This window comes from Littorina saxatilis, linkage group LG15, assembly GCF_037325665.1.
Source record: "Littorina saxatilis isolate snail1 linkage group LG15, US_GU_Lsax_2.0, whole genome shotgun sequence".
Lineage (NCBI taxonomy): Eukaryota > Metazoa > Mollusca > Gastropoda > Littorinimorpha > Littorinidae > Littorina > Littorina saxatilis.
In genome coordinates, this window is record NC_090259.1 from 37,291,706 (window position 1) to 37,306,136 (window position 14,431).

The following is a 14,431-nucleotide window of genomic DNA, read 5'->3' on the forward strand; positions in this document are numbered from 1 at the left end:
CTAATTATTAAAAGCCATTAAAAACAAAGATGATAAAAAAAAAACAGAAAGACAAGAGGGTGCTGATGGCAAATACAATGTAATACGTTTCTCTAAAATGTATTCTTTGACATAACCGTCTATCACACAGTCAGGTTTGTGTATTGTAACCCCTAAAATTGCCTTATGATACAAACCATCTTATACAAAAGACAATCTGAAAAATGTCTGTCACATTCAGACTTTGACTTTGACATCTGTGACTGGCTTACTGTAAGTGCATGTATAACCAACGCAGGCAGACAATTAATCCTTGCCATGTTAATGAGTATATAAAAAGTTATCACACTGCTTTCAAGCTCAAAATATTTACAGCTTTTTATATCACACACAAATTGTGACCATTGTTGCAAATATAGTCTTTTAACACGAGTAAAATGCATGGCATAAATACTGCTTTCAAAAGCAGTTGACAAATTGTCCCAATGTACAAGGAGTACACAGCTAAGTATGATATTAACAGAACTGTAAGTGTATCAAAATTTACATGTTCATACATACATATATGTTCTGACCAGAAAATTTGGCTCACAGATATCCTAATTATGGCAAATTACTCACCTACAAAAAATAACAATGAAAAAGGTCAATTACAAAATGTACTGATTAATTGATATATCGCCAAATTGATATATCGTTCTAAGAAGTTTGATCATGTCACACCATTTCTTCGTTCCCTTCATTGGCTTCCCGTGTCCGCTCGTATCAGATACAAGCTTGCTTGTATCTGTTTCTCTGCCAAATTTGAAGATGGCCCTAAATACCTCAAGGAACTGCTCGTCACATATGACAATCCCTCTGACTACAACCTCCGCTCACGCGCCGACAGTCGCAAACTGGAAACTCTCGAGCGAAGCTTGCCTTCTTTTGGAGATCGCTCGTTTGCTTCTGCGGCTGCCATTGTCTGGAATTCTCTCCCTTCCTCCGTTCGCCATTCTGCTTCTAAGGACTCTTTCCGCAGTTCCCTTAAAACGCACCTTTTTCGCGAATCCTTGTAAATTGTCCTTGCCATCTTTATAGACTGTTAGAGGTGAAGTTAGATTCGTTGTTTGAATGTGTCTTTTTTGTATAGTTGCTTCAGCTTTGATTGAGCCATAGGGTTGTGTATGAAATTTGCATTTAGTCTTTCTTTTTCTTGCTGAGTGTATGTACAGTCTAGAGAGGAGACGGACATGGTGTGAGCTTGTCCAGGGGGGTATATGAACATCTCAGTGGCAGGGGGATGGAAGCACTTGCTAATGAGTGGGAGTGTGTATGCGCGTGGTGTGCACGAGGATGTAAGCACGTGAGTGATATTTGTAAATGTGTATTATGATAATATCATCTTTGTATAAATTTATATTATTGAAATTGTTATATCTCGATGTACAGCGCTAAGAGCATAGTTAAATTTGTGAAGCGGCGCTATATAAGCTATCTTTATTATTATCATTATTATTATTAAACTTAATCAGCTAATAAGAGAGAAAGAGAGAGAAAGAGAGAGAGAGTTTGTTTGTTTATTTGTTGCTTAATGTCCAGCCGACTACGCAGAGCCATATCAGGACGAGGAAGGGGGGGATGAAGGGGGCCACTTGTCAAGCGATTCCTGTTTACAAATGCACTAACCCATTACTTGTGTCCCAGCAGGCTTTAGTAAAACTAAATTAATACCTACTGGAAGATTACCAGTTTCCAGTATGTTAAAATAGGCTTAACCTATCTACTGCTGGACTTACATCAGAACACTAACAGATTAAACTATACATGAATAGCGAGACAAGCGGCAAGAGAAGAGATTTTTGGAAAAAATACAGGTGAATGAGCAAGAAGGCAGAAAAAAGAAAAGAATTCATGAAGAAAAAGAGAGCATGACAGGAAAGAGGAACCAAAAATCTACCTAACAGCAAACTAGAAAGCTCCTGCGGTTCCAAAAACAGGAGGGGCCTTTAATTTCATAACCGCAGTGCCCCACTGCGGGAAGAGAGAGAGAGAGAGAGAGAGAGAGAGAGAGAGAGAGAGAGAGAGAGAGAGAGAGAGAGAGAGAGAGAGAGAGAGAGAGAGAGAGAGAGAGAGAGAGAGAGAGAGAGAGTTAGAGACAGTCTAAAAACTTTGCCAAAATGTGTAGAATTTTGTTTGTTGCATGTTTTTTTTTTGTTTTTTTGGTTTTTTTTGTTTTTTGCAAAAAGTCTGCAATACTTTGTACAATGCAGACAAAGAAACAGAATCGTGTAAGTGACAAAGGATAACCCCATCCTGGAACAGTAACTTATGATCATGAAAGCAATAAGCCAAAGTACTCATAGGTAAGTTATCTTCAATAAAAATGAGTAAGATCATAGAGTAAGACTAAGAGATGTAATAATAACGATTCCAGAAGAAGGCAGTTTGCCCAAATATTGAAAAAGAAAAATCTAACCTGGTTACTGATGTGTCCACTTTTGTTTGAAGTAAGAGATGTATTGTAGTTCAGGGGGGTTAACAACTACAATCACTTCAAAAAGACCAACCCTCCACTTAGAAACATACCAAAATAAACAGCCTGGGTGCGTTGTGTGCAGTGTACGATGGAGTTTTTTTTTAATCAAATAATTTTTCAACTGACATTATTAGTGTCATCCTGCAGAATGAATGGATGACAACATTCCCACCATGCACAGGAGACAGACAGGATGTTGATTTTTGGTGTGTGAACAAGTCAAGAAATGATTTTAGCCCTGGAATTTAAAGTCTGGATCTATCTGAAATAGTGAACTGAATCCATCCCTCAGGAAAAACTGGGCCTTCAATCCAACATCATGAAAGCAGAATAAGACGAGAAAGATGAGTTTGTGTACATGAAGAAGACCCCACGGTTGAAATGTTGCAGTTATCTGTTCCGTATTCTTCGTTCCCACATCATAAGGGCAAAAAAAGGTCAAATCAAAACTTGACCAAATGTAAAACCACCGGTCTCTCTATAAAAAGAAAACCTAGGCAGATGCAAGGTCAAGGCAGCCCATCATAAAAGCACAATTTTCACTTCAACGAGCACAGTTTTGCATACATTGTGTTCAAAAAGACCATGACAAATCGTTGCTTAAAAACTGCAAGCAACAATCATTCTAAGTAAGGCATGGATAGCTGAGAATATGATAAAAAATGCGTCCGTTGATTTTGCACTGAAAAAGTCTATTGCTGCATATCTAAGGTAAAAATTGCGTCCGCCAATCGTGCTTGAAAATGGTCATAAGCTGCATAGCTATAGAGTTTGCTAGTGCGTTTTTTTGTTATATGTACAAAATACAAAGTGGTCTGTTCATTTAAAAGGACAGGGACACAAAATTTCATGACTATTACCACTAATTGTCACTCAAACTTTACAACACGTTATACAGCGAATATGTGCGACTTAATAGTGCAAAGAGTGACTGGTTTCTTAATCTGTCCTCGCTAAACTATACTAGACAAATGTTGAATAAAACAAAATTATGAGAAAGATTGGCAAAATCTTTTAAAAAAAAGGCCAATCCTCAGTGCATTTACACTACAGGACTCACCTTTTTCTTCAAAAAAGAGTCAAACTGACTAACATTTTGCATGAGTACAGCCTGTATCTGAACAATGCAGACCTGCCAACCCTTGTCAAGCCTCAAGTGTAGCAATTTAGATTTTTTTTAGAATTTTTAGCATAGCAAATGGTGTTTAAGTGTAGCATTTTCTAAAATGTTTTCCCACATCCGCATTTATGCCATCTTTCACAAGAGTAGATATGTTTAATAAAGTTTCATGAGAATGCAAGAACATAAAATGCCCATTAGAGAGTGTCTGCAGCGCCACTTTTCACTGTAGACGATGTGTTATGACCCATGTTGTGACCGCAACACGGAGTGGGAAGCAGAAATAAGTACCAGGACTCACAAAAAAAGAGGGAACTGTTGCATGCTTGTGATTATTTGTTTAAGCGTAGCAATCTTTAACTTGGCGTAGCAATTGTGCAATTGTGCTTAAACATAGCATGCTATGCTAAAAGCGTAGCAGTTGGCAGCTCTGACAATGTTATGTAAACTGCCCAATCCCTCACAAAAAGAGCAGCCACTCTCTGAAACATTCATACCACAACCTTGAAACTTTCTCTTCAACAAGAAAAAGTGATGTGCAGAATACTTAATAAATTTTGACAAAGTGCAGATTCGACCTATCGTCAAGAATAGGTCTCTCCTGGGATTGTTAAAATACCCCTGGCCCTAACATTTTCTCAACTGTTGCACAATTTACATGAATGCATGTAAATAAAAGCTTAAACAAATATTAGCCATATGTCTTGCTCACACAGAAAGCTGTGGATATTGGATATGACGGTACAGTTACAAGCAAAACACTTCCCCAGCAAGATATCTTTCCAATTCGTTGATAACAGTAAACCAATGTGTAAAGCAGTGATACAAATATTGCAAGGATAAAGGATTATCCCCCCCTCATCCTTCCTTTTAAGACCTTGTTGTCTATGAACACAAAAAAACAATAAAAATTTAGCTATTGGAATGTTTTAAACATAGACAAAACAAAGAATTCACTAGCATGTTTACATACTGTACTGGTTTAAAGTAAGTATCAGCAGAATAGTCAGTTTGCTTCTTTTTCAAAAACATGTTTGATGAATTTTTTACAGAATAAACTCACACCAGGAATAATTTTCTCAGATTTGTCAAAGTCTTAAAAGGAGGGATTGACTCCATTTGAAATTGATGAGCAGGTGAGCAGGTGATGTAAATATTTGGACAAGTGATATGTTTTCTGTAAGTGATAATGAATGGAACAACCACAGCAGCAACAACAACATCGGAAATCGCATGAAATCTTAAATGAAAGACTCAATAGCAACAGCAGAAGAATCATTCCAAACTGAATCCAACTGGCAAACTGTTGATGACGCATGAGAAAGACACACAACACAGCCACAATCTGGACATGCATCAAGTCTTAAAGACTGTGCAGCAACAATGGAATTATCTCAAATTGAATCTAGCTTGCATGTCTTTGATTCTGCATAAAAAAGACAAACAATGCAGCCACAATCTGGAAATTCATGAACCATGCAGCAACAGTGGAATTATCTCAAATTGATTCCAGCTGGCATGTCTTTGATTCTGCATGAAAAAGACACCCGAGGCAGCCACAATCTGGAATTTCATGAAGTCTTAAAGACTGTACAACAACAGCAGGGAGCAGAACCATCTTAAACTGAATCCAACAGACATGTCTTTGATTACACACAAGACATTCCTATAATGCTGTCACAATCTGACATTTCATTTAGTCTTAAACTTTAAAGGCATATGTACGCGCTCCCGTGTTTACAAAGTGTAGTTTGCCCATAATCGATGTCAAACGCACCATAAGACCATGTAATGACGATATGTCGCCATGCGCGGACCATATACATGCATTACAGCTTGTTTTAGAGTCTCAAAAACTTTGGATGTAAACAAAGACGCGGAGTTATTTCCCTTGCGTCAACGCTTCCTCTGTTGGCAAATCTATAAATAGAACGATCCAGATCAAAATGAAAATTAACATATCTCAACATTGAAGGGGTCCTAGACCACAATATTTTGCAGGGAACTTAATTTAGCATGTCTCCAGCTGTTGGTAAAGCAATTAGCGTGTATAGTCATCGAGTACATATGGCTTTAAGACTGTCCAACAACAGCAGCAGCATCTTGAATTGAATTCAACAGGAATGTCTTTGATCACACACGCAAAAAAGACACATAATGCAGCCATTGTCTGTCTGAGAGATATCATACATGATATCAAGAGATTACATATGGAGGGATGTGGTTTGGTAGCGCCAATTGGTGAAACTCTGAAACTTGTATCAGATTGCCCCAAACTTTACCCTCATTTTAAATGTTATTTGCTAAGCAGTTCAAGACTGCCAATCAATGCAAGAAAAAAAACCGGCTTTATTTTCAAATTAAAGTGAATTGTCTCTCTTTCATATTTGCCAAAAACTTTGCCCTCATTTCAAATGTTATTTGCTAAGCAGTTCAAGACTCAGCCACTAAATGCTAGGATAAACAAGAAGAGCAAACGCTCGATCGAGTCACTTTCGCAGTTCTGAATATTATATGAGGCATCAGATGGACAGGAAGAAATTGCTATTCACAACACAATACAGATGTAAATAATTTGATGTAAAGAATAATCCTATAAAGTTTGAATCAAATCCGATGAATAGTTTCAGAGATATGATATTTCAATTTTTTTCCTTCAAGACATACCTGTGACCTTGAAAAAGGTCAAAGGTCACCAAAGCAGACGTCAAAGTGTAGAGGTCACTGGGAGTCACGTTCACATAAAATTTGAGCCCGGTCACTTTTATAGTTTCCGAGAAAAGCCCAACGTTAAGTTGTGTGTTGCCGAACAGAAAAGGCTAGTTATCTCCCTTGTTTTTCTGATAAAGTTCGTAAAAGGCTACAGATGTAAATACTTTGATGTAAAGAATAATCCTACAAAGTTTCAATCACATCCGATGAACTTTGTCAAAGATATAAAATGTCTAATTTTTCCTTTGACGCTGACCTGTGACCTTGAAAAAGGTCAAAGGTCAACGAAACCATCGTTAAAGTGTAGAGGTCATTGGAGGTCACGACTAAACAAAATATGAGCCGGATCGCTTTGATAGTTTCCGAGAAAAGTCCAACGTTAAGGTGGTGTCTACGGACGGCCGGCCGGCCGGCCGGCCGGCCGGCCAGCCGGCCGGCCGAACAGACTAACACTGACCGATTACATAGAGTCACTTTTTCTCAAGTGACTCAAAAACAACAGCTTCGATTTCACATTTTAGTCAATTGTTTCTCTTTTATATTCCCTCCAATTCAGACTTCAAAAGTTTCCACCTAATCTGAGAATCTGTGAGATTCATAAGCAGTTTAATGTGTACAAAGTTTTGCTTTACCAGTGGTATCAATTTATACAGAGTATAATATAACAGCAGGAGACAGGTTTTCCTCCTAAAGTAATACTAATGGATCTGTGATTTGATTTAACGGATATTGGAGAGAACTCAGCAGACTGAGGTAAATTCTGTCCTTTTTACCTGAAAAATCCACATGGTAAAACTTACATGAGAGATTTCATGAAGACAAAAGGATATTTGTCTTCTTGGAGTCGAAAGCAGCCTTTTGGCAAAAACCAATCCAAAATCAAAATTATGATACTAAACAAATAAAAAATAAAAAATAGACAGCAGCAGTACATTTGATAAAAAAAATAACTCACAAGAGCATTGGGGCTCTTAATCTACAAAAGATTCCAACACTGCAGAGGCCATTATTTTAAAATGCAAAATAACTTAAAACATGATTTTGGAAAACATTTTTGCAGAATTCACTGGATACAATTAACAGAGATGTCTCCAAAACAAAACACACCAAAAGGAAACATTTTGTAGAATTCACTGGATGAAAGTAACGATGTGTCTCTAAGAAAACCACCACAGAAAACATTTTGTAGAATTCACTGGATGAAAGTAACGATGTGTCTCTAAGAAAACCACCACAGAAAACATTTGGTAGAATTCATTCAAGAAGATCTGATGAACAAAGGGAAGTAAGCGCTCTAAATGCGTACGCCATGTGTAATAAAGTAAGTGAGAGTTATTGGGAACCAGTCTCCTGAGAGAGGATGAAAGCCACTTGTTCATTTCACTGCTTGTCTCTGGTGCCAGGAGGCTGAACATTTTGTCAGATAAGTTGTGTCTAATTAGTATTTGTCTGTGCACTTATAAGACCGCTGGGTCGATATATCTGTGAACGTATTTTGTTTGTTTGTTTGTTTGCTTAACGCCCAGCCAACCATGAAGGGCCATATCAGGGCGGTGCTGCTTTGACATATAACGTGCGCCACACACAAGACAGAAGTCGCAGCACAGGCTTCATGTCTCACCCAGTCACATTATTCTGACACCGGACCAACCAGTCCTAGCACTAACCCCATAATGCCAGACGCCAGGCGGAGCAGCCACTAGATTGCCAATTTTAAAGTCTTAGGTATAACCCGGCCGGGGTTCGAACCCACGACCTCCCGATCACGGGGCGGACGCCTTACCACTAGGCCAACCGTGCCGGTCTGCATTTAGAGCGCCTCCTTCCCTTTGTTGATGAGATCTCTAAATGGCGCTTTGCCTCATTTGGTTCAGATTCTCACTCAAGAAGAATGACCCTGGATCACAAAACAGTTCTGTGTTTGAAGATGACCTCCGTGTCCACGTTAGAAAAGTCGTTGGTGAGGAGGAACTGCGTGTCATCCCCCGCTGTAACTGTTGTGCTGGAGGCGCTGCGCAGCACTGCGATGGCTGCAGCACTCTCGCTGCGCATGCGTCCTTTGCGGCGATTCAGTGTCGAGGACTTCTGAGGATGAGAAGAAGAAAAAAAAGTTCATTAGAAGAAATTTTAATAATAATAAGAATAATAATGAGGATATTTACATGGTGCAAATCCTAAATTAGTTCTAAGCGCCTCACAAAAACACACATAAATACGATATTCTGTACACAATTCCAAATCAAATAATAACTAACATCAAAATCGGTTATACACTATACAAGTTTTAAAAAACAAAATGTATTTTCTCACGCACAAAGCCTATGTTTTATTAGGAGGAACTTTAGTTTAGATGTTCTTTTAGATGGTAAGTGGTGGAACTATACGAGATACTAGATGATTACCCGCTTCGCCGGGTACAGTGGCGCACCGTACGCCGGCGGTGAGTGGCGCACCGTACGCGATTGACGCCACACGAAGGAAGGGAGATAAACGTGAAAAACACTGGAGAAGATAAGGAAGAGTTACTGGGAATGGATGTACAGAAAAACCATAAAAACCAAAATCGGTTCAGCGCTGTGCGCTGAGAGCACGTGTTGAAAATTTTCATCGACCAGATTGTGTCCGGGGTCTACCTGAATATGCCCACCAAATTTGAAGCAGATCCATCGAGAACTTTGGCCGTGCATAGCGAACAGACAGAAAGACAGACAGACAGACAGACACACACAAGCCGTATATAGATATGATATGATATGATACGATATGTTGACAGACTGGTACTTAGGCTGTTGAGCCTTTGTCTGATCTTTTGATCAGTTGCTATCCTAGCCTAACTTTGAGCTAGAAGATAGATAGATAGAAGATGAAAATACCGGATACACTCAGACTGTGTTGAGTAAAACCTATATGGCCAGTAGACGATGTTCAGAAATAACTCTGTAAGGTTTGTATGGGCCGGTTGTGAACGAGGGAATACTAGTGCTTTTTCGGGGACATAATTATAAATGACGACAGACACACCCCTAGCTAGTGATTGGCTCATCAGACACACCCCTAGCTAGTGATTGGCTCGTCAAACACACCCCTAGCTAGTGATTGGCTCGTCAAACACACCCCTAGCTAGTGATTGGCTCGTCAGACACACCCCTAGCTAGTGATTGGCTCATCAAACACACCCCTAGCTAGTGATTGGCTCATCAGACACACCCCTAGCTAGTGATTGGCTCATCAGACACACCCCTAGCTAGTGATTGACTCGTCAGACACACCCCTAGCTAGTGATTGGCTCGTCAAACACACCCCTAGCTAGTGATTGGCTCGTCAAAGGGTATTCCCTCTTTCACAACCCATACAAACCCAACAGTTATTTTTGGAATTCGTCTATTGACTAAAGAGTTTCAGTTCATACCTGTGCAAAAAAGTGAGAGAAAAAAAGATTTGTCTTTCCTCTCTTTTGATTTTAATCAAGTACAAACAACAACTAAAGCAAAAACCCCAGAACTCAAAATCTGCATACCTAAAGGCAAATGTTTGTTCTGTAAAGACAGACAATAAATAATTCGTTCTTGTTTTTCTTGAAATAATTGGTAGGACTGCATACAGTAATATTATAAAATGAGTCAAAACCAATCCTTGAAGACAGCAAATAGCTGCCTATGTGGCAGGAGTGAACATACCAACAAACGATGAACAAACAATAAAACCACCGCGTACACATTTACATTGAAAAAGAGACCGCTGATCTGGGAAGAAAATAGTTATGAGACCAAGGGTAGGGCAGATGGTGGCGAGAGAGGTGAAGGAAGGGGGATGTTTACAGTGCCGTGTCCCGGGCTGTGAGTAGTACGCGCCAATGTTTAGCTCAGGCACCGTCGCGGCAGCCTAGCCTCAGTTCTATACCGAACACGGCACCCTCATTCAAGGAAACCACACTGCGCTGTTCTGGACATCTGTCCTCACCTTCAGGGCAGACAGATAAGGAGAGGTGTGAGTTTCACCGACCCTAGCTGCTAAGGCAAAGCCAAATGCTCGTCTCAAACTAAAAATGTACAAAACCATCATTCACTGCTAAACGCCTCACCCTGTCTATCGTGTCCTCCCCCGCTGTGTCAGCTGTGGTGCCATCTGGTGAGGCTGGTGAGTTTGACGACAGACCCGGTAGCATGAACTTGTCCTCAAACCCAAAGTTGTCCGCACCCGCTATTCACACACAGATATAGACACATACATTAATAGGATCATCATCCTGAAGAAGTCAGCGACTGTCTGAGGAAAATTTGATGAAGAATTTACCAAACCTGGTTACTGTTGTGTTTTCTTTTTGTTTTAATGATTGGGATTGTGAAAAAGGCTGAGAATAAGGCTGAGGGGTGTATGTATATAGTGAAGGTAGTGAGGTAGTCATGTAGAATGGCTTTCTTGGCTCTGAAACTGAGCATTTCCTGGAAAACACAGAAGAATCCCTACTTTCGATACATCTAAGTTAATGCTTATAGTTATACACAACACAGACACAGAAAAATGTGCATGTGTGCTTGCAGGTTTATGCCCTTTTGCACACACACACACACACACACACACATGCATACATACACACACACACACACACACACATGCATACACACACACACACACACATGCATACACACACACACACACATGCATACACACACATGCATACACACACACTTGTACAGACGCATACACACACACATGCATACACACACACTTGTACAGACGCACACACACACACACACACACACACATGCATACACACACACACACTTACAGACACACACACACACACACACACACACACACACACACACTTGTACAGACGCATACACACACACACACACACACAAATAATAATGAAAATGTCCACAAATGGCCCCTCAACAAAACAATACTGATTGACACATGACCACAGTGCTGTTTACTGCATGACAATGATTGACACTTGTTCACCTCTTTATACAGTGGAACCCCCCTTGTAAGACCTCCACAAATCGGAGAAAATCAGGTCTTAAATTTGAGGTAAATTTACAGAGTTTATGAAGAGAAAACCTGAAACATCAAGGTCTGAAAAAAGGAGAAAGTCTTAAATCAGGGGTCTTAAAAGGGGGGTTCCACTGTACCAAAATTGAGAAACAGGGGGATTTAAAACGTAAAATTCCTCAACAAGGAGGAAGAATCTCATCTCTGTGTAACCGAGTGCCTGAAGCACAAGTATTGCCTTTGGAGGCCAAGCCCGTCAAACAGGTTTCAGATTGTAGAGCTAATTTCTTTGCCCTACACAAAGTGCTATGGGTACGCAAAAGTTCCAAAGAGCATACAAGGAGACAGCAGCAGCAAGACCATATCACAAACAGAACTTTACAATTGACAGGTGTCTAACTAGCGACTGGCGCACAAGAAACATCAAGCTGCTATTGCCCGTGACGCTCAAGCCGTCAAGGCTGGCAGACAACCCTGCAGAGTCTGCTGTGAAGGGTGACGCAGTAGTCTCCCTGTCACATCTGCTAAACAAGAGCATGCACACACACCAACATTGTTGCAAGTGGGCACACAGCACCAACATAATCCCACACACACCAACATTCTTGCAACTGGGCACACAGCACCAACATAATCCCACACACACCAACATTCTTGCAACTGGGCACACAACACCAACATAATCCCACACACACCAACATTCTTGCAACTGGGCACACAGCACCAACATAATCCCACACACACCAACATTCTTGCAACTGGGCACACAGCACCAACATAATCCCACACACACCAACATTCTTGCAAGTGGGCACACAGCACCAACATAATCCCACACACACCAACATTCTTGCAAGTGGGCACACAACACCAACATAATCCCACACACACCAACATTGTTGCAAGTGGGCACACAACACCAACATAATCCCACACACACCAACATTGTTGCAAGTGGGCACACAACACCAACATAATCCCACACACACCAACATTCTTGCAAATGGGCACACAACACCAACATAATCCAAGACACAACTACTAAAATAAGAGAATTGGAACTATTTCTTTACTGGCTAAAAATCCAAGAAAAAACAAGAAAAAGACACATTAGACAAATTTGTGTCTTTAATAAGACAGTGGTGGGTAGGGGCGGGAGACGGAGAAAACCATAACGTACCCCTAACAGTGCAAACAAATACAAATATAAAATCAAATCAAGAATATTGAAAATAAAAGAGAAAATACCATAACCCACAACATAACGTTTGGCATGCCTAATTACTAAAATAAAATAAAATCAAGAAGTCATTAACCAATCCAGCTCAACCACCTACACTTACTGTCTTCAAATGAATTTTCCAAATCTGCACCAAACAGTAACAAGTCAATACTATATCATGAATAACAACAAACCGTGCATTTTTGAAGACCACATTTCACAAATCAAATTTCAGTTTCCAATCTTCTTCATACACCCTAACCCTCCTTTCATTTCGTTACGGCCCTATCCTCCAGAAAACTGAATCAACCATGATACTTAGAGCAAACAGTGTTCATACATGTAAATTACTCTTTTTATTTTGGCTGTTGTTGTTATCGGCGTGGGTTCGATCCCCATGTTCGGCAAAGGATTTAATTCCCAAAGTCAACTTTGGGCAGGCTCTCATCGGTGTCCGAACACCCCTGTGTGCACACATGCGCACGATAAAGATCCCCCGTTTGCAGCAAAAGTCTCAGGGCTTGGAAACATGAATACACGCATGCAGGAAAATGAAAGAAAAAATTATACAGGCAAATCCGGATAAGACGAAATTGAAGGGACCGAATTGTTATTGTGTCCTATCCGAAATTTCGACTTGGTCATAGTACAGTGGAACCCCTCTCTAGCGACCTTGAAAATGTTGACAAAAATCGGTCCTTATGGAGGGGGGGTCCTTACAGAGGGAGGGGGCGGGGCCACAAAGAAAGTCACCTCAGATTTTCTCAAAAAAAGAAAACAGAGAAGTTTGAGTTGCTGACGACCGTTTCCTCAAGCAAACTGCTTCGATTTCATGTTTGACATTGTTGATGGTGTCCACCAGTTCTGGTGCATGTTTCAATGCAAAAAGAGTTAGTTTCTGAGCAAGCATTTCTTTACAGCAGTCCCTGCAATGATGAAGGCCCTCCGAGAAAGAGAGTGAAAAATCGGCCACCGTTCTCAGCATCGCGTATCTGTGTGTAACCTCTTTCATTGACAAGATACTCTTGTTTCCCTGCAGCCTTGACCAGTGAGTCGGTTACCTAATCTGTGAACCCTTCAGTTGTGTTGCTTTGTCAAAAGTTAGACACAGTCAACTAGTTTTGCTCTGAGTGAACAGTGCAGCTGGCCTCAATTAGCCGGTGACACCTCTCTGGCCACAGCACCAAACAGTACATGGCTGGGGGGAGAGAGAGAGAGAGAGAGAGAGAGAGGGGGGGGGGGGGGTTGCTGGCTAAACTCAGTGGGGTGTCCGGTGTCACTGAAGTCAGCAGGAAGAGCATTGGAGAGAAATAGAGAGGTGTACTCTTCCAAGGATCAGTTGTCAGGGCTTAGGGCAGTCAGTGAGGGAGAGTGAGAGCGGTTTGTGTACAGTCCGACTGAAGAGTGAAAAGTCACTGCATGCCACAAGATTGGCATGCAGTCAATAAAGCCAGACAAGAAGAATGATTATGACATGCGGCTCTATCTGCTGTTTTTTTTTTATTCAAACTGGTTTTCAACGCTTATTCTCACAAAGCATCTGCACACCTGCCTCTGCCTCTGTGCTGTGTTTGTGTGGCTGCTTTCGTATGATGTCAGTGCATGGTGAGTGCGTTAACTGCCTTGTCACCACTTCCCCACCTTTTTCAGAATGTTTTCTTGGAGTTGGATAATTCTCCTTACTCCTCGCCCCCTCCTTACTCCTCGCCCCCTCCTAACTTCAGTTCATACTTTATTGCGTGCCGACTGACCAGTTGGTGTGGCGTCCGTGTAGAGAAGAAGGGAATAAGGTTACACAATGCGCTAGTGTGAGACGCCAAGTTTCGTGTTTCGAGTTGCTGTAGTAAATATAGAGTAAACTTTGTCTTTGGGACTGACTTTC

General features: G+C 40.8%; 1 protein-coding gene across 1 annotated transcript in view; it reads right to left on the minus strand.

Annotated features, from left to right (window-relative positions):
- Positions 1-1,528: 1,528 nt before the first annotated feature.
- The window catches only part of LOC138948007 (contactin-3-like), a 62,755-nt gene continuing 49,852 nt past the window's right edge, over positions 1,529-14,431 (minus strand). The window contains exons 31-33 of the mRNA XM_070319535.1: positions 10,411-10,529; positions 5,326-8,414; positions 1,529-1,731 (exon numbers count right to left, since the gene is read on the minus strand). Of these exons, the coding sequence (XP_070175636.1) occupies positions 8,232-8,414; positions 10,411-10,529 (302 nt within the window). The 3' untranslated portion in view covers positions 1,529-1,731; positions 5,326-8,231. The remainder of the gene's footprint in view (positions 1,732-5,325; positions 8,415-10,410; positions 10,530-14,431) is intronic.